The 23,070-nt window shown below is 45.1% G+C and overlaps 1 protein-coding gene across 1 annotated transcript; it reads right to left on the bottom strand.

The window, feature by feature from the left end:
* Positions 1-21,947: 21,947 nt before the first annotated feature.
* Positions 21,948-22,781, bottom strand: LOC127331448 (E3 ubiquitin-protein ligase EL5). The gene has a single exon (XM_051357626.2). The coding sequence runs from the start codon at positions 22,690-22,692 to the stop codon at positions 22,168-22,170; it is 525 nt and encodes a 174-aa protein (XP_051213586.1). The 5' UTR covers positions 22,693-22,781; the 3' UTR covers positions 21,948-22,167.
* Between the last annotated feature and the right edge of the window lie 289 nt (positions 22,782-23,070).

Genomic DNA, 23,070 nt, shown 5'->3' with positions numbered 1-23,070 from the left:
GCAGGTGGGGATGGGGATGGATCTCGTGCTGCTCCTCCTCAAGAGATGGGATCACGGCACCAAAGGCAGCGGCCCTGGATGGCGATGGTGGTGACGGTGCCGACCTGGTGGAAGGTGGCGGGCGTCAGGTGCCGCTGACCTTGGCACTGCGGTGGTGGTCTTCTCTCTCACCGGAGGAGATCGGCTAGTTTTGTGGCTAGCCGTGGCGGATCTTGCGATCCGTCGCCTAGCTCCCGATGGCGAGGCGCAGCTGCCGGTGAAAGCCGGCCCGGACTTCGGTCATGGCGGCGCCTTTCGTCGTTACCTTGTTGAAGGCATTGTCTCTGCAGTATGCGTTTCTTTGCATGGGCTGCTCCAGGGGAAACCCTAGACCCGGGTCTCCCGGATCGGACGATAGCGGCGCGCAACACCGTTCTCCCTGTTGGGGGTATCGTTTTCGGAGCAGACAACAGATGGTGGTGGTGCTGAGGTGGAGCGGTGTGCTTTTGCTGTGTCGGCGTCGTCGAGTCACCGCGGCATGGTGCAGTGGTGTCTCGGGACGGATGCAGTGTGATGGACATGCGCAGGATGGTGGAGTTGTCTGGCGTCGTGGCGGCATCGATGGCAGTCCTGACATGGTCAATGCGATGATCTCTCTTGAAGATAGAGTCGAGCAAGGTATCAAGCTTCTCCTAAAGAGAGACACATGATTGCTTGATACGTCTCCGACGTATCGATAATTTCTTATGTTCCATGCCACATAATTGATGATATCTACATGTTTTATGCATACTTTATGTCATATTTATGCATTTTCTGGAACTAACCTATTAACGAGATGCCGAAGAGCCGATTCTTTGTTTTCTGCTGTTTTTGGTTTCAGAAATCCTAGTAAGGAAATATTCTCGGAATTGGACGAAATCAACGCCCAGGGGCTTATTTTCACACGAAGCTTCCAGAAGACCGGAGAGTCAACGAAGTGGGGCCACGAGGTGGCCAGACCACAGGGCGGCGCGGCCCAGGTCTTGGCCGCGCGGCCCTGTCATCTGGGCCCCTCGTGTGGCCCCCTGACCTGTCCTTCCGCCTACAAATAGCCTTCATCGCGAAACCCCCAGTACCGAGAGCCACGATACGGAAAACCTTCCAGAGACGCCGCCGCCGCCAATCCCATCTCGGGAGATTCAGGAGATCGCCTCCGGCACCCTACCGGAGAGGGGATTCATCTCCCGGAGGACTCTACACCGCCATGGTCGCCTCCGGAGTGATGAGTGAGTAGTCTACCCCTGGACTATGGGTCCATAGCAGTAGCTAGATGGTTGTCTTCTCCTTATGTGCTTCATTGTCGGATCTTGTGAGCTGACGAACATGATCAAGATCATCTATCTGTAATGCTATATGTTGTGTTTGTTGGGATCCGATGAATAGAGAATACTATGTTATGTTGATTATCAATTTATGTCTATGTGTTGTTTATGATCTTGCATGCTCTCCGTTATTAGTAGGGGCTCTGGCCAAGTTTTTGCTAGTAACTCCACGAGGGAGTATTTATGCTCGATAGTGGGTTCATGTCTCCGTGAATCTGGGGGAGTGAGAGAAACCTCTAAGATTATGGATGTGCTGTTGCCACTAGGGATAAAACATTGATGCTATGTCCGAGGATGTAGTTATTGATTACATTACGCACCATATTTAATGCAATTGTCTGTTGTTTGCAACTTAATACTGGAAGGGGTTCGGATGATAACCTGAAGGTGGACTTTTTAGGCATAGATGCATGCTGGATAGCGGTCTATGTACTTTGTCGTAATGCCCAATTAAATCTCACAATACTCATCATATCATGTATGTGCATGGTCATGCCCTCTCTATTTGTCAATTGCCCAACTGTAATTTATTCACCCAACATGCTATTTATCTTATGGGAGAGACACCTCTAGTGAAATGTGGACCCCGGTCCATTCTTTACATCTGAAATACAATCTACTGCAATTGCTCTACTGTTCTCAGCAAACAATCATCTTCCACACTATACATCTAATCCTTTGTTACAGCAAGCCGGTGAGATTGACAACCTCACTGTTTCGTTGGGGCAAAGTACTTTGGTTGTGTTGTGCAAGTTCCACGTTGGCGCCGGAATCCCTGGTGTTGCGCCGCACTACATCTCGCCGCCATCAACCTTCAACGTGCTTCTTGGCTCCTACTGGTTCGATAAACCTTGGTTTCATACTGAGGGAAAACTTGCCGCTGTACGCATCACACCTTCTTCTTGGGGTTCCCAACGGACGCGTGTTGTACGCGTATCAAGCTCTTTTTTTGGCGCCGTTGCCGGGGAGATCAAGACACGCTGCAAGGGGAGTCTCCACATCCCAATCTCTTTACTTTGTTTTTGTCTTGCATTACTTTATTTACTACTTTGTTTGCTGCACTAAATCAAAACACAAAAAAATTAGTTGCTAGCTTTACTTTATTTGCTATCTTGTTTGCTATATCAAAAACACAAAAAAATTAGTTACTTGCATTTACTTTATCTAGTTTGCTTTATTTACTGTTGCTAAAATGGGTACTCCTGAAAATACTAAGTTGTGTGACTTCACAACCACAAATAATGATGATTTCTTATGCACACCTATTGCTCCACCTGCTACTACAGCAGAATTCTTTGAAATTAAACCTGCTTTACTGAATCTTGTTATGCGAGAGCAATTTTCTAGTGTTAGTTCTGATGATGCTGCTGCCCATCTCAATAATTTTGTTGAACTTTGTGAAATGCAAAAGTATAAGGATGTAGATGGTGACATTATAAAATTAAAATTGTTTCCTTTCTCATTAAGAGGAAGAGCTAAAGATTGGTTGCTATCTCTGCCTAAGAATAGTATTGATTCATGGACTAAATGCAAGGATGCTTTTATTGGTAGATATTATCCCCCTGCTAAAATTATATCTTTGAGGAGTAGCATAATGAATTTTAAACAATTGGATAATGATCATGTTGCACAAGCATGGGAAAGAATGAAATCTTTGGTTAAAAATTGCCCAACCCATGGACTGACTACTTGGATGATCATCCAAACCTTTTATGCAGGACTGAATTTTTCTTCGCGAAACCTATTGGATTCAGCTGCTGGAGGTACCTTTATGTCCATCACTCTTGGTGAAGCAACAAAGCTTCTTGATAATATGATGATTAATTACTCTGAATGGCACACGGAAAGAGCTCCACAAGGTAAGAAGGTAAATTCTGTCGAAGAAACCTCTTCCTTGAGTGATAAGATTGATGCTATTATGTCTATGCTTGTGAATGATAGGACTAATGTTGATCCTAATAATGTTCCGTTAGCTTCATTGGTTGCCCAAGAAGAACATGTTGATGTAAACTTCATTAAAAATAATAATTTCAACAACAATGTTTACCGGAACAATTCTAGTAACAACTATAGGCCATATCCTTATAATAATGGCAACGGCTATGGTAATTCTTATGGGAATTCTTACAACAATAATAGGAACACACCCCCTGGACTTGAAGCCATGCTTAAGGAATTTATTAGTACACAAACTGCTTTTAACAAATCTGTTGAAGAAAAGCTTGGGAAAATTGATATACTTGCTTCTAAAGTCGATAGTCTTGCTGCTGATGTTGATCTTTTGAAATCGAAAGTTATGCCTCATGAGAATCATAATAATAAAATTGTTACTACAGCAAATGCCATCCAAGTTAGAATTAATGAGAATATAAGATTGATGGCCGAATTGCGTGCTAGGTGGGAGAAAGAAGAAAATGAAAAAGAAGATAATATAGCTAAAGTTTGGACTATTACCACCACTAGCAATGGTAATGCTACACATATTGCTGCACCTCCTACTATTAATGGTAAAATAATTGGTGTTGGCAATGTTTCCACTTCAAATGCAAAGCGCAAAAAACTGCCTGAAACTGCTAAAACTGCTGAAACTGCTTGTGATAAAGCTGCTGAAATTTTTTCCAACATTGGGGATGATGATCCCATTGCTTTAGATTATAATGGTTTAAATTTTGATGATTGCCACATCTCTGAAGTTATAAAGTTCTTACAAAAACTTGCTAAAAGTCCTAATGCTAGTGCTATAAACTTGGCTTTCACGAAACATATTACAAATGCTCTCATAAAAGCTAGAGAAGAGAAATTAGAACGCGAAGCTTCTATTCCTAGGAAGCTAGAGGATGGTTGGGAGCCCATCATTAAGATGAAGTTCAATGACTTTGATTGTAATGCTTTATGTGATCTTGGTGCAAGTATTTCTGTTATGCCTAAGAAAATCTATAATATGCTTGACTTGCCACCATTGAAAAATTGTTATTTGGATGTTAATCTTGCTGATCATTCTACAAAGAAACCTTTGGGGAAAGTTGATAATGTTCGCATTACCGTTAATAATAACCTTGTCCCCGTTGATTTTGTTGTCTTGGATATTGAATGCAATGCATCTTGTCCCATTATATTGGGAAGACCTTTTCTTCGAACTGTTGGTGCTATCATTGATATGAAGGAAGGTAATATTAAATATCAATTTCCTCTCAAGAAAGTTATGGAACACTTCCCTAGAAAGAGAATGAAGTTACCTTTTGATTCTATTATTAGAACAAATTATGATGTTGACACTTCGTCTCTTGATAATACTTGATATACACTTTCTGCGCCTAGCTGAAAGGCGTTAAAGAAAAGCGCTTATGGGAGACAACCCATGTTTTTACTACAGTACCTTCATTTTTATTTTGTATCTTGGAAGTTGTTTACTACTGTAGCAACCTCTCCTTATCTTAGTTTTGTGCTTTGTTGTGCCAAGTAAAGTCGTTGATAGTAAGGTTCATACTAGATTTGGATTACTGCGCAGAAACAGATTTCTTTGCTGTCACGAATCTGAGCCAAATTCTCTGTAGGTAACTCAGAAAATTATGCCAATTTACGTGAGTGATCCTCAGATATGTACGCAACTTTCATTCAATTTGAGCATTTTCATTTGAGCAATTCTGGTGCCTCAATAAAATTCGTCTTTATGAACTGTTCTGTTTTGACAGATTCTGCCTTTTATTTCGCATTGCCTGTTTTGCTATGTTTGATGGATATTTCGATTCCATTGACTTTCAGTAGCTTTGTGCAATGTCCAGAAGTGTTAAGAATGATTATGTCACCTCTGAACATGTATATTTTGATTGTGCACTAATTCTCTAATGAGTTGTTTTGAGTTTGGTGTGGAGGAAGTTTTCAAGGATCAAGAGAGGGAGATGATACAACATGATCAAGGAGAGTGAAAGCTCTAAGCTTGGGGATGCCCCGGTGGTTCACCCCTACATATATCAAGAAGACTCAAGCGTCTAAGCTTGGGGATGCCCAAGGCATCCCCTTCTTCATTGACAACATTATCAGGTTCCTCCCCTGAAACTATATTTTTATTCCATCACATCTTATGTGCTTTGCTTGGAGCGTCGGTTTGTTTTTGTTTTTGTTTTGTTTGAATAAAATGGATCCTAGCATTCTTTGTGTGGGAGAGAGACACGCTCCGCTGTTGCATATGGACAAATATGTCCTTAGGCTTTACTCATAGTATTCATGGCGAAGTTTCTTCTTCGTTAAATTGTTATATGGTTGGAATTGGAAAATGATACATCTAGTAATTTGCTAAAATGGCTTGGATAATGTGATACTTGGCAATTGTTGTGCTCATGTTTAAGCTCTTGCATCATATACTTTGCACCCATTAATGAAGAAATACATAGAGCATGCTAAAATTTGGTTTGCATATTTGGTCTCTCTAAGGTCTAGATAATTTCTAGTAAAGAGTTTGAATAACAAGGAAGACGGTGTAGAGTCTTATAATGTTTACAATATGTCTTTTATGTGAGTTTTGCTGCACCGCTTCATCCTTGTGTTTGTTTCAAATAGCCTTGCTAGCCTAAACCTTGTATCGAGAGGGAATACTTCTCATGCATCCAAATACTTGAGCCAACCACTATGCCGTTTGTGTCCACCATACCTACCTACTACATGGTATTTCTCCGCCATTCCAAAGTAAATTGCTTGAGTGCTACCTTTAAACAATTCAAAAATTTATCACCTCTGATTTGTGTCAATGTTTTATAGCTCATGAGGAAGTATGTGGTGTTTATCTTTCAATCTTGTTGGGCAACTTTCACCAATGGAGTAGTGGCTTCATCCGCTTATCCAATAATTTTGCAAAAAGAGCTGGCAATGGGATTCCCAGTCCCAAATTAATTAATAAAAATAGACACTCCTCCATGGTATGTGATTGTTGGACGGCACCTGAAGGATTCGGTTAGCCATGGCTTGAGAAAGCAAAGGTGGGGAGGAGTGTCATCATAATAAAACTAAAATAAAAAGGCACTCCTTCATGGTATGAGATTGTTGGCAGGCACCCAAAGGATTCGGTTAGCCATGGTTTGTGAAAGAAAGGTTGGAAGGAGTGCCACACAAAAATAAAATAAAATGGGAGCCGCTCTTTGAAGGTTTGTCTGGCAAGGGGGTTAGAGTGCCCACTACCATTCGTTGATGACAACAAACACCTCTCAAAACTTTACTTTTATGCTCTCTTGATGTTTTCAAAATCAAAGCTCTAGCACAAATATAGCAATCGATGCTTTCCTCTTTGAAGGACCATTCTTTTACTTTTATGTTGAGTCAGTTCACCTATTTCTCTCCACCTCAAGAAGCAAACACTTGTGTGAACTGTGCATTGATTCCTACATACTTGCATATTGCACTTGTTATATTACTTTACATTGACAATATCCATGAGATATCCATGTTACAAGTTGAAAGCAACCGCTGAAACTTAATCTTCCTTTGTGTTGCTTCAATGCCTCTACTTTGAATTATTGCTTTATGAGTTAACTCTTATGCAAGACTTATTGATGCTTGTCTTGAAGTACTATTCATGAAAAGTCTTTGCTATATGATTCATTTGTTACTCATGTCATTTACATTGTTTTGATCGCTGCATTCATTACATATGCTTACAATAGTATGATCAAGGTTATGATGGCATGTCACTCCAGAAATTATCTTTGTTATCGTTTACCTGCTCGGGACGAGCAGAAACTAAGCTTGGGGATGCTGATACGTCTCCGACGTATCGATAATTTCTTATGTTCCATGCCACATAATTGATGATATCTACATGTTTTATGCATACTTTATGTCATATTTATGCATTTTCTGGAACTAACCTATTAACGAGATGCCGAAGAGCCAGTTGCTGTTTTCTGCTGTTTTTGGTTTCAGAAATCCTAGTAAGGAAATATTCTCGGAATTGGACGAAATCAACGCCCAGGGGCTTATTTTCACACGAAGCTTCCAGAAGACCGGAGAGTCAACGAAGTGGGGCCACGAGGTGGCCAGACCACAGGGCGGCGCGGCCCAGGTCTTGGCCGCGCGGCCCTGTCATCTGGGCCCCTCGTGTGGCCCCCTGACCTGCCCTTCCGCCTACAAATAGCCTTCGTCGCGAAACCCCCGATGCGAGAGCCACGATACGGAAAACCTTCCAGAGACGCCGCCGCCGCCAATCCCATCTCGGGGGATTCAGGAGATCGCCTCCGGCACCCTGCCGAAGAGGGGATTCATCTCCCGGAGGACTCTACACCGCCATGGTCGCCTCCGGAGTGATGAGTGAGTAGTCTACCCCTGGACTATGGGTCCATAGCAGTAGCTAGATGGTTGTCTTCTCCTTATGTGCTTCATTGTCGGATCTTGTGAGCTACCGAACATGATCAAGATCATCTATCTGTAATGCTATATGTTGTGTTTGTTGGGATCCGATGAATAGAGAATACTATGTTATGTTGATTATCAATTTATGTCTATGTGTTGTTTATGATCTTGCATGCTCTCCGTTATTAGTAGGGGCTCTGGCCAAGTTTTTGCTAGTAACCCCAAGAGGGAGTATTTATGCTCGATAGTGGGTTCATGTCTCCGTGAATCTGGGGGAGTGAGAGAAACCTCTAAGATTATGGATGTGCTGTTGCCACTAGGGATAAAACATTGATGCTATGTCCGAGGATGTAGTTATTGATTACATTACGCACCATACTTAATGCAATTGTCTGTTGTTTGCAACTTAATACTGGAAGGGGTTCGGATGATAACCTGAAGGTGGACTTTTTAGGCATAGATGCATGCTGGATAGCGGTCTATGTACTTTGTCGTAATGCCCAATTAAATCTCACAATACTCATCATATCATGTATGTGCATGGTCATGCCCTCTCTATTTGTCAATTGCCCAACTGTAATTTGTTCACCCAACATGCTATTTATCTTATGGGAGAGACACCTCTAGTGAACTGTGGACCCCGATCCATTCTTTACATCTGAAATACAATCTACTGCAATTGCTCTACTGTTCTCTGCAAACAATCATCTTCCACACTATACATCTAATCCTTTGTTACAACAAGCCGGTGAGATTGACAACCTCACTGTTTCGTTGGGGCAAAGTACTTTGGTTGTGTTGTGCAGGTTCCACGTTGGCGCCGGAATCCCTGGTGTTGCGTCAAGACTACATCTCGCCGCCATCAACCTTCAACGTGCTTCTTGGCTCCTACTGGTTCGATAAACCTTGGTTTCATACTGAGGGAAAACTTGCCGCTGTACGCATCACACCTTCTTCTTGGGGTTCCCAACGGACGCGTGCTATACGCGTATCATTGTTCTCAAAATAATCTTTCGATATTTGGTTGATACCCCAAGATATGGTCTTTGGTATCCCAAAGGCTCAAGTTTCTTGCTTAATGGATAGACGGATGCAGATTGGGCGGGAGACAAGGATGATAGGAAATCAACTTCCGGGGCTTGCCAATTTCTTGGTAGGTCCTTGGTATGTTGGTCTTCTAAGCAGCAAAATTGTATATCTCTCTCCACCGCCGAAGCCGAATATGTTGCCGCCGCAAGTGGATGCACTCAATTTTTATGGATGAGGCAAACTTTAAGGGAATACAGTGTCAGTTGTGACAAAGTTCCTATTTTATTTGACAATGAAAGTGTCATCAAGATTGCCTATAATCCGGTGCAACATTCAAGAACGAAGCATATTGAGATCTGGAATCATTTCATTAGGGATCATGTTGCCTGTGGTGATATTGAGCTATGATATGTTCCAACCAAAGACCAACTCGCCGATATATTCACGAAGCCTCTTGACGAAGCAAGATTTTGCTATTTGAGGAATGAGCTAAATATTATTGATTCAAGGATTATAGCTTGACCATCTTGCCAACACACATAGCTTCTTCTCAAAACTTTATTTGGTTTAGATGTGGGCATGGAGATAGGAGGAGTGCGGTTTAAATTATTGAGCTATCCGTTCCCCCATAATGCTAATAGTAAGAAATCATTCTCTTTATATCATGTGTAGATATGTGAGCTTCAATGGCGAGTATTGGTTTTGAGCCCAAGATATATCTTCGGTGCCATACCATAACACTCATAAATGTGGCCTAGGCCACCACACTCTTTTTTGTGAAGAGTTGGTGTTATTTCGATCTTAATGGACTTCATTTTACATCTAAATGTTCTTATGGGAAATCACTCATTTTTTGTCTTCATTTGCATTGTTTGAAAAAAGGAGTGATCATGTACCATCGTACAGTTTGGATAATCTATCCCAAGCCTCTCGCATCTAAGCCCGTTCGTTTCTAATTCTTGTGCACACGTTCTGTTCCAAAATCCTGTCCTGGCCCTATTTTTTTAGTCCCACCGGAAGTTCCGGTCCGTTCGGCGGGTACTTCCGCCTGGATCCTTCAGGCCAGATCCTGTCAGCATCTTCCCTATTCTGTCGGTGGGTGTCATCCGCTGGGATCGGATGTACCGCTCCCTACGAGCGGTACTTCCGCCCAGATCGTTTTCCCACTTAATGGGGTCGGGAACGGGGAGACATTTTTGTCTCCTCATTTTCCCCCAATCCAAGATCTGTTTGTGCTTCCTCTTCCTCCTTGGAGCCGGCGACCCATCCGGTCAGATCTCTCCACTCCGGCGACCCCCGCCGGATCTGCTCCGTGGGATAGCATCCCCTCCATCTCCTCTACCATGGCTCCTCCCGGTGTGTGCTCTCTCCCTCTCTAGTTGTGGGTTAACCTCACTAGATGAAAAATAGGGCACAATGCTAGGCTAAGCTTTGGTAGAAACCGTCTACATGCCTTTCCATTGTTAGATCTAGACTAGAAACGAATTTTTGGAGTGGAAGCACTCGCCATTACCGTGAATCTGGGGCGAAACTATGATGCCGCCGTGCAGTCGGTAGTACCACCGCTCGGGCGGTACTTCGGCCGGTTCCCCCCAGAAGTTCCGGTCTGGTGTATTTTCCAGTTCTGGAATCAGTTCTCTGTCCAAATTATATTTTTGGCCTCCTTTTTCTGTGTGCACTTATTTATCTGCCACCATGTTCCTTTTTGTATCTCAGGTGGTTCCAAGAAAAGGGGCAAGGAGCATGTGGAAGAATATGTTGAAGTTACTCGCCCATCCAAGCTCACGTCTCGCCAACAGTCGTCTCAACGGAATATCAAGGCACCCGCAGGCCATGGGAAGAAGACTCGTGTATCCGTCAAGAACATGGCATATATTGAGTACAAGGAGCTGCGAGGGGAGAATCCGTATCTCATTCCTCGAAATTCTTGTGTCTCGGATAAGCGTTTCCACAATCAGTCTGAAGAGGAGATTTATTATGAGATCTATTTCACCTTCAAGAAGGGCATTGTCACTCAACATTCCATTGACACCACCAAGATGGCTGCCTCAGAGTACTTTGGTGAAGCCTATGCTATGTGCCAAGATTTTGGGCTCTATCCTATCATGGAGCTAAACAAGGACTTCGACGTAGGGCTGATCCAAAAATTCTATGCAACTGTCCACTTTGCTCAAGATGAAGCCAAGACCTTCCGGTGGATGACACATGAGACACTACTTGAGTTCAACTTGGCAAGCTTTGGTGAGGCTCTTGGGTACCCTCGTTCTCCATGGGCGGACATCAACGGGTGGCAGTCGCATGATAGCTCATTTGCCCTTACCAAGGATGTATTGGCTCCTCTCTATATCAAGGGATGGGGTATCCCGAGCAAGAGTGCGGATCTTCTCCCCACTTGGGATATCATGCTTCGCGTCTACCGTGAAACCATTGGACCCAAGGGTGGCAACCTTGATGAGATTCACACCTATGAAGTGGATCTACTGGCCAACTCTCTCGCCAAGCAAGGCACCAGTGATAAGCTCGATATGATGGACTTCATCTAAAATGAGATGTGGTCATGTAAGATGGAGAAGAAGCTTCCTATCTTTGCACCCTACATCATGAAGATCATTGAAGATACTTGGAAGACTACTTGTCAGGCTCCTCTCATTCACTCCGTCCATTCCTCTCACTATCACAACTCATGAAGTGAAGTGTCTCAGGATCAAGACTCACAATGCTCCAATAGAAGATGCTCCTCCCGTTGTGGAGAAGCAACCGAGTTGGGTCTCCAAGGCTTGCCCGCCGCATGCAGCAAATATTTTGCTTCACCGCAGCCATCAACCACCGTCAGTATCAGCAGCACTGTGAGGCAAAGTAGTCTCGTGTTCGTCAGCAGAGCATCATGAGGGCACTACACGTGGAAGTTTCTCCTCCCGGCACCAAGGATAACATTACTCAAGAACCTGAGTGGCTATCTCAGCATGGCATTCCGCTCCCGGATGATGGTCTCGAGATCCAATCACCTTCTCACACTCTAGTTAACCCCGGCGCCTCCTCTGAGTTTCCTCCCGGCTGGGCGAACGCTGACCCTTGGGGCGTGTAGTTGCTCCTGTCCCTTTTTGGTGCCTTGGTGCCAAAGGGGGAGAGTAAGGTCTATTAGGATGCTCCTCCGTTGGGTATTTGCATGGGGGAGTCACAATCTCATGCTTTCTTTGATTCTTATCGCTTATGATCTCTCAATTTGCATGCTCCTCCGTTGGGTATTTGCATGGGGGGGTCACAAGCTCGTGCTTTATTTGATTCTTATCACTTGTGATCTCTCATTTTTATGTGTTGTTGAACTTCGTCATTAGATGCTATGTGGTGTGTGAACCTTATTTATGTATGTGGTAAAATCCGTACGTGAGTCGTCGATTATCATGGTTTATCTATATGTGTGTATGATATATCTCTATATATGATTGTCTTTAACCCATGGATGATGGATGCAAGATATAGGGGGAGCGTTGATTCTAATATGTGTACCTTTGCTTTCGGAGGAAAACTTGGTACATGCACATATCTAGGGGGAGCTCTTCTATATCTTACACATACCGGTAGTTTACATTGCTTATTCCCTGCAAATACTTGTGTTGTTATCAAACACCAAAAAGGGGGAGATTGAAAGAACATTTCCCGCCCTTCTAGGTTTTGTGTGTTTGATGTCAACACATGTACAAGTTTATGTGTGTTGGTGTATACAGGTACATGATTTGATACTACACACAAGTCTGATGGATAGATATCTCAAAACTAGAGATGTTGGTGTGTTTCTGGTCTAGGCGGAAGTTCCGGCCTCAGCAGACGGAAGTTCTGCCCAGATACCCCTACCAAAAGCATCAGCTCTGGACTTTGCAGTAAAGTTGGGCGGAAGTGGACCGGAAGTTCCGGTCAGTGGAACTTCCACCCTACTTCTAGTCTTGTTCCAAAAACACCCCATTTGCTTGCAGTATGTTTCTAGGGGATTTTCTCACATTTTCGGAAGTAGGCCGGAACTTGGCCGGAAGTTCTGCCCTAGTTCTGCCAGCATCAGCGCCAACATCTTTTCTGAAGAAAAAGGATCCAGCCTGGAACTTCCAGCTCCTGGAGCCTGTACTTCTGGCATTACACGAAAAAGTGCATAACGGTTAGATCTGGAGCGTCTACTCATATAAATAGCTCTCTTCCCCATTGGAAGAGGTTGCTCAATCTTGCTCAAGTTCATCCACCATTAGAGCTACTTCAAGAAACACAAGATTCACTAGATCTCCTCCTCTGACCACCCAAAGCTCTTGATCTTTGGAGAATCGAAGAAGAAGACCCCGATCCACATCTTCATCAAAGCAATTTGCATTTCCCCCTCATATGCTTGAGGTCCCCTTTTCTAGTGTTCCTCTTTGGAAACCCTAGTTGTTTGTGATTTATTTGTTCTTGTTGTTGTGTTGTTACAGGTATTGGGAGCCTACAATTCGGTTGTGGATGTGTGCCCCAAGAACCTTGTAAAGGCCTGATTTCCACCTCGAGGAAATCCCTTAGTGGAAGTGAGCTAGGCCTTTGTGGCGTTGCTCACAGGAGATCTGAGTGAGGTCTTTGTGGCGTTAGTCTGGCCTTCATGGCGACCACACACCTCCAAACGTAGACGTACTTCCCCTCAAAAGGAAGGAACTACGGAATCATCTCTATGTCTCTGCGTGCTCCACTCTCGGTTACCTCTATCCTTATTAGCTCAACTATATTTTTTCTAGCTATATCTTGCTTAGTAGTTGATCTTGTCATATAGGTAAATTCACATAGTTGCATATCTAGAAAATTTACCTTTGTGTCAAGCCTAAATTGAAAAAGAACAAAAAATTTGGTTAGCACCTATTCACCCCCCTAGGTGCGGCATACGATCCTTTCACCTATAAGCCGGATCCCGGGAGCACTAGAGGCACAAACACAACTCATTCTAACAACGCAAAAGCGCCCAGATAATTCCAGATAAGTAGCAGTAGCCACTGTCATCGTGCAACGTGTTCCAAAGCTGGTTAACTCGCGTACCACCATCCCGTTAGCACTCCGCCCAATGGCCCCTACTTCTTCCCCCCTTCGTGAGGATCCCTCCTCCGGGGTACCATTGAATAGGCAACGACATGATGCAAATAAGAAGAGTAAATATTTTTGTATTTTCGGAATAAAATAGTGCAACAAATAGAAAACAATGTAAAAGAAATATAAAGGTGTTTCTTATGATAAAAAGTGGACCGGGGTTCATGGGTTCACTTGACTATTCTCTTGTAAAGTTGCGGTGGACAAAAACAATTCATCAATGAGATATGAAGGTATTATAATATTATATGTAAGATCAGAATTAATATGGGCATCACGTCCTAACATAGAGATGACACAACACACCTCTTTTATACTCCACAAGAAGAAACTTCGTCAATCTTGTATTAAGAATAACAGAGCATAGCAATAAGACTTTGACATGAAATTTGAACATCAAATATGCTACCTTGAAGAAACAAGATCATCATTGATGTTACATGATGAACATAGCCCATGCATTCACTTAATCCCAAGTGAGGTAGCAAAAGAAAGGCAAAGCCATAATAGTTCATGAACATATTGTCTCTATCCAATCACTAAAACCATGCTACTCCATCTAACACACACATCACCCCACACACGCTCTTGCATAGATGTTGGATCTGAACATAAACTTAAAAACGGGGTACATAATATGCATCTAACAATACATCTCACAATATAATAAGATTATATCTCATAAAACAATATCATAGAACAAGGATCCACCACATAGGTATTACAAATATGGCCATAATCATGATAGGCAGCTCATATGGCACTTAGTAATATGAAGAACATGAGAGAAATAGATCAAGCTACTTCCACAAACCAGTAGTCCAGAGGTGGACTACTCATTCTTGGTCATGGTGGTGATGATGAAGACATTGGAGAAGGTGGACATCCCTCCGGCGGTGCTCTCGACGGAGTTTCCCCCTCCAATCTTCTCTGCAGGTGCCTCCGTTTTGGTGTTTATGTCTTTCTGTGGCGCTCTCCTCCCTAGAACTCTCCGGGGCCATATTTATAGGGTTTTTAGGCAAAATACGCCGGTTCGCAAAAGAATTAGGGCAAACGGGCGATCGACGGCTGAAAGAAGTTGGGTGGCGCGGCAAGCCTTCCAGGCCCCGCAAGCTATGCTCTTTCGGCCCTCGGGCCTCTCCAGGTGTGCTTAAAGGGCCCATGTTGTTCCTCCCGATGAAAAAATGATGCTCCAAAAATTCCAGGTCAAATTGACTCCGTATAGGTCTCTAAAAGTAAAAAAATACACGAAACAGGGTCAATATGATAAACGACAAAGTTCATGTATGTATTTTACATGCATCAGCGTTGCTGCAAGCTTTCCAGTTCCGTCACCTACTGGCGCGGGCAGGCCATAGCAGTGATACGACTGACGAGGGGCATTGTTGCATACGATGATGAAGTTTCTGCCAATAGGAGGTTTTGGTAATGTAAGGAGCAGCCAGAGCTTCTCGGCATGCGTAGAGGCGAGCGCGGGCGGCGGTGCTGTTGTTGGGCTTGGGTGCCACTAGTGGAGAAGAGGCCTTTGGTCCCAAGCCCCTGGGAGCAAATGTCCCAGTTCTGAACCAAACTGGGACCAATGGGGGGCATTGGTCCCGGTTCGTTTGGCCCAGGGCGACTCCACTCGCTGGAGCCTGTCCGTTAGCGGCCTTTGGTCCCGGTTTGTACTAAAAACCGGGACTAAAGGGTCGGCGGCAGGGTGCGACAGACCGTGTCAGGCGTGGGAAACCTTTAGTCCCGGTTTGTAATACAAACCGGGTCCTTTACAAACCGGGTCCAAAGGACCCGGTTTGTATTACAAACCGGGACAAAGTCCCCAATCTGGCTATATAACCTTGCCCCTGCCCAAGTGTGAGCCACACTTAGCCATTTTTTCACTTTCTTCACAAGAGGGGTGTATTGCTTTGCTCTCTTCTTCACATGCACAAGAGGTGTTCGATGAAATGCTTAAGAGGATTTGCCACTTGAGTTTACACAAATCAAGCCACACTTAACTTGCTTTTTTCTTCTCCATCGAGGTTAACAACTTTATCCTTTTTCATCTGTAATTGATAAAATGCATGTGTATATATACATCGTGATGTTCTGTAATGGTTTTGATCAGCTTAATTATATCATGCAGATGAATCGGCAATGGATGTACATTGACCGACGCTTTGACGAGTTCACTTCGGGCCTGAGTAATTTTATGGCCGTGGCGGATGCAAACAAATATGGTGGCTTCATGTATTGTCCATGTGTTGACTGCAAGAATACCGTAAATTACGCTCACTCGAGTACCATTCACGGCCACCTTCTGCGATCCGGTTTCATGCCTAGTTACTATTGTTGGACCAAGCACGGAGAAAGAGGGGTTATGGTGGAAGACAATGAAGAAGAGGAAAAGGATGATGACGGTTATCCCAATTTCCCTAAATACGATGATACTGCAGAAGGCAATGAAGACAATGAAGTAGAAGATCAAGAGGCACCAGATGAGCCTGCTGATGATGATCTTGGTCGGGCCATTGCTGATGCAAGGAGAGAATGTGAAACTGAAAAGGAAAGGTTGGCCTTCGACAAGATGATAGAAGATCACAACAAATTGTTATACCCTAGTTGCGAAGATGGCCATAAAAAGCTAGGCAGCACACTGGAATTGTTGCAATGGAAGGCAGAGAACGGTGTCACTGACTCAGGATTTGGAAAGTTGCTGACAATAATTAAGAGGAAGCTTCCAAGGGGTAACGAATTGCCCGCCAGTACGTACGAAGCGAAGAAGATTGTCTGCCCTCTAGGATTAGATGTGCAAAAGATACATGCATGCATTAATGACTGCATCCTCTACCGCGGTGACTACGAGAATTTGGATGCATGTCCGGTGTGCACTGCATTGCAGTATAAGATCATACGAGATGACCCTGGTGATGTTGAGGGCGAGCGCCCCAGGAAGAGGGTTCCTGCCAAGGTTATGTGGTATGCTCCTATAATACCACGGCTAAAACGCTTGTTCAGAAATAAAGAGCGTGCTAGGTTGTTGCGATGGCACAAAGAAGACCGTAAGAAAGACGTGATGTTGAGGCACCCTGCTGATGAATCCCAATGGAGAAAAATCGATAGAGAGTTCCCAAACTTTGCACCGGATGCAAGGAACTTAAGGTTTGGTCTAAGTACAGATGGCATGAATCCTTTTCGAGAGCAGAGCTGCAGCCATAGCACCTGGCCTGTGACTCTTTGTATATATAACCTTCCTCCTTGGTTGTGCATGAAGCGGAAGTTCATTATGATGCCAGTGCTCATACAAGGCCCGAAGCAACCCGGGAACGATATTGATGTGTATCTGAAGCCATTAGTCAAAGAACTTCTACAGCTGTGGTCCATAGAAGGTGTACCTGTGTGGGACGAGCACAAGCAGGAGGAATTTGACTTACGAGCGCTGCTTTTCGTAACCATCAATGACTGGCCTGCTCTTGGTAACATTTCAGGACAGTCAAACAAGGGATAGAATGGATGCACGCACTGTTTACATGAGCTCGAAGGTGATTATTTGGAAAAATGTAAGAAGGTCGTGTACCTGGGGCATCGTCGATTTCTTAGGCATACCCATCCCGTAAGAAAGAAAGGCAAGCATTACAACGGTGAGGCTGATCACCGGAGGAAGCCTCCCCATCGTGATGGTGTTGATATATTTGGTATGCTCAAGGATTAAGATGTAATATTTGGAAAGGGTCCTGGCGGACGGTCTGTTCCAAATGACGCTGCCGGACACGTGCCCATGTGGAAGAAGAAATCTATATTTTGGGATCTACCCTATTGGGAAGTCTTAGAGGTCCGCTCTTCAATCGATGTGATGCACGTGACAAAGAATCTTTGCGTGAACCTGCTAGGCTTTCTGGGCGTGTACGGGAAGACAAAAGATACACCAGAAGCACGGGAGGACCAGCAACGAAGGAAAGACCCCAAAAAACTGCATGAGAGAGATAAAGGACGTCATTACTCCAGCTACGCTCTTACAAAAGCAGAGAAGGAAATATTTTTTGAATGTCTGAGCAGTATCAAGGTTCCGTCTGGCTTCTCCTCCAATATAAAGGGAATAATAAATATGAAGAAGAAAACATTCCAGAACCTGAAGTCTCATGACTGTCACGTGATAATGACACAGTTGCTTCCGATTGCATTGAGGGGGCTTCTACCGGAAAATGTTCGACTGCCCATTGTGAAGCTATGTGCATTCCTCAATGCAATTTCTCAGAAGGTAATAAATCCAGAAATTCTACCGAGGTTGCAGAATGATGTGGTCCAATGTCTCGTTAGTTTTGAGCTGGTGTTCCCACCATCCTTCTTCAATATTATGACACATCTCCTCGTTCACCTGGTCGATGAGATTTCCATTCTCGGTCCTGTGTTTCTACACAATATGTTCCCCTTCGAGAGGTTCATGGGAGTCTTAAAGAAATATGTTCATAACTGTGCTAGGCCAGAAGGAAGCATCTCCAAGGGCTATGGAACAGAGGAGGTCATTGAATTCTGTGTTGAATTTATTCCTGACCTTAAGCCGATTGGTGTTCCTGAATCGCGGCATGAAGGGAGACTAAGTGGAAAAGGCACGCTAGGAAGGAAATCAATGATATGTAGGGACGGGATTTCTTTGACTCAAGCACACTACATAGTTCTACAAAGTTCCACCTTGGTGGCTCCGTATATCGGTGACCACAAGAACTTTGTACGCTCCCAGAACCCGGGGCAGTCGACCGATTGGATTAGACGTGAACACATGTCGACTTTCGACAGTTGGTTGCAAAAACATCTCCTGAATAACATCGATATTGAAGATCAGCTGTACTTGCTGGCCCAGACACCATCTTCGACTGTAGTGACTTTCCAAGGGTACGAGATAAATGGGAATACATTTTACACGATCGCCCAAGATAAAAAGAGCACCAACCAAAACAGTGGTGTCCGATTTGATGCAATAATGAATGAAGGCCCAAATGACACATATTATGGTTACATAGAGGATATATGGAAACTTGACTATGGACCTTCTTTTAAGGTCCCTTTGTTTAGGTGCAAATGGGTCAACAAAACTGGAGGCGGGGTTTAGGTAGACAAGTTGTATGGAATGACAACAGTGGATCTCAACAATCTTGGGTATAGAGACGAACCATTCGTCCTAGCCAAGGATGTGGCTCGGGTTTTCTATGTGAAGGATATGTCTACCAAACCAAGAAAAAGGAAACATAAGGAAACAAATACATCAAACGATGAGCCAAAGCGGCACATAGTTCTTTCTGGAAAAAGAAACATCGTGGGAGTGGAGGACAAGACAGACATGTCAGAAGATTATAATAAGTTTGATGAAATTCCACCCTTCAGAGTGAACATTGATCCAAACATCAAGTTAAATGATGAAGATGCTCCATGGTTACGGCCGAAGAAGGTTAAATGATGAAGATGCTCCATCATCAAGTTAATTGAAGAATGTTCATGGCACAAATGAGTATCTCAACATGGCAATCAATTTCCCATTTATTTTTGTGTAATCATTTAACTATATGTAAGATATTAAAAGTGGAGATGTGCCACGGGAGATTTCCCAACCCTTTCCCCAACACTGTTAGAGGAGATGTAGTCGTTCAGGGGCTTGCAGGGAAAAAATTCCAAGGCGCAGTTTCCGAAGATGCCATAGGGCGTGTGCACCAACGACATCTTCGAGAAACTGCGCCACGAGAGATTTCCCAACCCTTTCCCCAACACTGTTAGAGGATATGTAGTCGTTCAGGGGCTTGCAGGGAAAAAATTCCAAGGCGCAGTTTCCGAAGATGCCGTAGGGCGTGTGCACCAACGACATCTTCGAGAAACTACGCCACGGGAGATTTCCCAACCCTTTCCCCAACACTGTTAGAGGAGATGTAGTCGTTCAGGGGCTTGCAGGAAAAAATTCCAAGGTGCAGTTTCCGAAGATGCCGTAGGGCGTGTGCACCAACGACATCTTCGAGAAACTGCGCCACGGGAGATTTCCCAACTATTTCCCCAACACTGTTAGAGGAGATGTAGTCGTTCAGGGGCTTGCAGGGAAAAAATTTCGAGGAGCAGCTTCGGAAGATGCCGTAGGACGTGTGCACCAACGACATCTTCGAGAAGCTGCGCCACGGGAGATTTCCCAACCCTTTCCTTCATCTATGGGAATGAAACTCTGCTTGGCTTGTTGATCTGCTTGGCAAGGCGTATCGATGCTCCTTTTATAGGCACAGCACCTCTTCTACTTTGTCTTGTTCCTTCGACAGGGCGTCGAGCGCTACATGCTTTATCTCATCGAGCAGTGCGTCCACCCATGCGTTCTTATCCTGCCGACATCTTTAGTCCCGGTTGTACCCACCAGCTGGGACTAAAGGTTACCCACACGTCCTTATCCCACCGATAGTTTTGTTAGATGACAAAAAAAAGATCTTTCGTCCCGGTTGTACCCACCAGCCGGGACTAAAGGTTACCCACACGTCCTTATCCCACCGACAGTTTTGTTAGATGACAAAAAAAAGATCTTTAGTCCCGGTTGCACCCACCAGCCGGGACTAAGGTTTGCCTGACTAATCCTCCCCAGATAATGCAGAAACCAGTATGCAAGTCTGATATAACACCAATGGAACACCGTTCCACTAGTATTATATCGCTCAGAGTGGTACAACAGAAACATATGCGGGTCCAAGGCATGTCTATAGAATTACATACAGACTCTGTTACATAAGATCAGTACAGCCTCCTACTTTACAATGAGGTAAATCTGCAAATAAACTCCAGAAGAACGACCCGTAGTCTAATCCTATCACAAACTCTATTTGTAGAGTATTTGACTAGCTATAGGGCTATGAATAGATTCTAGCTAAATAGAAGCTATGATTAGGAAACAAATTCCTTTCTATTGCTAAGCTAGGTTTTATCCTTGTTGTATGTGGTATCTGACTTCTCTGATAGGTTCCTGTCTCTTGAAGTAGTTGTTGACTCCTCGGCCTTCGAGTTGCACTGTAGATCCTCCTTCGATGCCTCCATATCTAAGCAGGGGATTTAAGAGTGGGATGAGTACGAGCGTACTCAACAAGTGGGAAAGAGGTGTTTAATGCACTAGCTACGGCATTAGACCAGAAAGTCTAATACCAATGCAGGTTTTCATAATCATTTCTTCAAAAGGTTGCTTTTATTCAGAAGAACTATGTCTGTCAGCCTTCACCGGTTTACTAGAACTTCATGGAGCTCCTTTCCGGCAGCGTTCGCAGTTCCATATCCCGGAACAGGGAGTGACAGGTCACGATTCATTACACTCTGCAGAGGTGTGTTGATTCATTGCCCCGTTTTCCACTAGTGTGCTTCAAGCCGGGCTCAATGTCGCTGGTGCTGCTCCAAGCCGGAGTTGCCGATAATGCCGAGATCCTCTCTACATGAGGGGTCGAGAGGAGGAAGACAATGGAAGTGTCCCTTCTTGTTTTTTCCGTGCGACTATTGACCCGTATGTGATGTCTAGATTTATCTCAACACCCGTATGTGATGGTTAGATTTATCTCAACGGATGGCCAGGGGATCGGGGAATTTGACGCTCAACACTTTCTATTGACCAACATTTGCATCTAAATTTACACTCGGTTGATTGATAATGTGCACACCACATCATCAAAAAGGACGCGAATTTGAAACGAAAATCACCCGTACTATTTACATCCGTACGTGTCATATGCCATAGCCATTCCTTTGGATGCATCGTGCATTCGTCCTCGACACTGATCGGCTGTACATGCGTCAGTGCACGTGTGTTGTGCGATTATACAATGATGATGATATGCTCGTTTCTCACGGTGCAATATCATATATATCCGCTGCAACTCTATCTTTCGTCCACGTCGTCGACTAAGACTTTGGGTCCGATATTTCCATGCCACCGTCGATGAAGTTAAGGCCAGATCGACACTGTCAACGCAAGCCATTAAAAACTGAAAGGTATAGATGCATGCGACTAGCTAGCTGTGCCTGCGGCTGCGTGCACACGAGGCCGTCGTCATGACACACGTCGAGGCAGGCGGGAACAACGTGCGCCCGCCGAGACGTACGTGGCGGCCACCAAGCAGCACGCTCTGCCACCCTGTATTGCGAGCGCGCATGCACCACCATTAACAAACTGCAAAAGTAAGCTGGAGCTCGGAGCTCCCATGCCATATCCACAATCCTCCGTACACAATCCCGCCAAAAAAACAAAGAAATAAACTAGAAATGGCTCCATCAAGCTCAGAAAACAATAAACAAAAACTGCCGAGACGACGTGCGGATCGCCGTACGTACGTGTACGGCGTACCGGTGCACGTACGCTAGCTAGCTGTACAGAAACGACGATATGGGGCATGGATCATGGCGACCAGAACCAGTTGCTGCCGCCGCCGTGCACGTACGCCATGAGCAGCACCAGGTCGGAGTCCAGGTCCAGCTCCTCCTCGTCCTCGCCGGCGCATGGCGGCGTCGTCAGGAGGCGGGAGCGGCAGAGCGGGCACGTGGCGGGCGGCGTCGCCAGCCACCGGTCCAGGCACGCCCTATGGAACACGTGCCGGCACCGCAGCTCCCGCACCTCCTCCCCCTCCTCCACGCCGCTCAGGCAGAACACGCACTCCACCGCCGGCTCGTCCTCGCCCTTCGTCGACCGGCGGTGCAGCGTCACCCGCAGCTCGTGGTCACGCTGCCCCAGCGCCGCCCACCGGCCGCCCTTCCGCCGCAGCCCTTGATCCACGTGCATGAACGGCGACCCCGCCGGCCACGCGAAGTGCGCGCGCGCCAGCGCGCCCACCCCGCGCACGGCGGCGCGGCCGGCCACGGTGACCAGGAGCACCGCCAGCGGAGGGAGCACGGCGACGAACAGGAGCGTGCACACGCTCGCCATGGCCAACGATCTCTTGTCTCTCTTCTCTGCTTGGTTGGTCACGTACTGTACCGTACCTCTCGTCTAGCTAGCCTGGTGTCGTCGCTTTGGGCGATATAAGCAGGCGGGTGGGGCTGCGGCACCGGGACATGGAGCGTCATGTTGACCTTTGATAGATAGAGGTGACACGATCGGCGCCGCATTGAAGCCGGGTTCCTCTCCGGGATAACGACGCCACCCCAAGGAAAGAAAACCATTCTTCGAGTCAGAGCTCGCGTGATCTTGCGGTTCAATGCGACTACTACTGTAGATGCAAGTGACCCCTGACCCCCACCTCACTTGTGCACAAAACCATTTTTCGCTCGAGACATCTGTTAGTACTTTATTTTTTTCCTTTTG

Source organism: Lolium perenne, chromosome 2 (genome assembly GCF_019359855.2).
Source record: "Lolium perenne isolate Kyuss_39 chromosome 2, Kyuss_2.0, whole genome shotgun sequence".
NCBI lineage: Eukaryota > Viridiplantae > Streptophyta > Magnoliopsida > Poales > Poaceae > Lolium > Lolium perenne.
The sequence above is the reverse complement of the archived record's forward strand: the minus strand, read 5'-3'. Positions and strand labels throughout refer to the sequence as shown.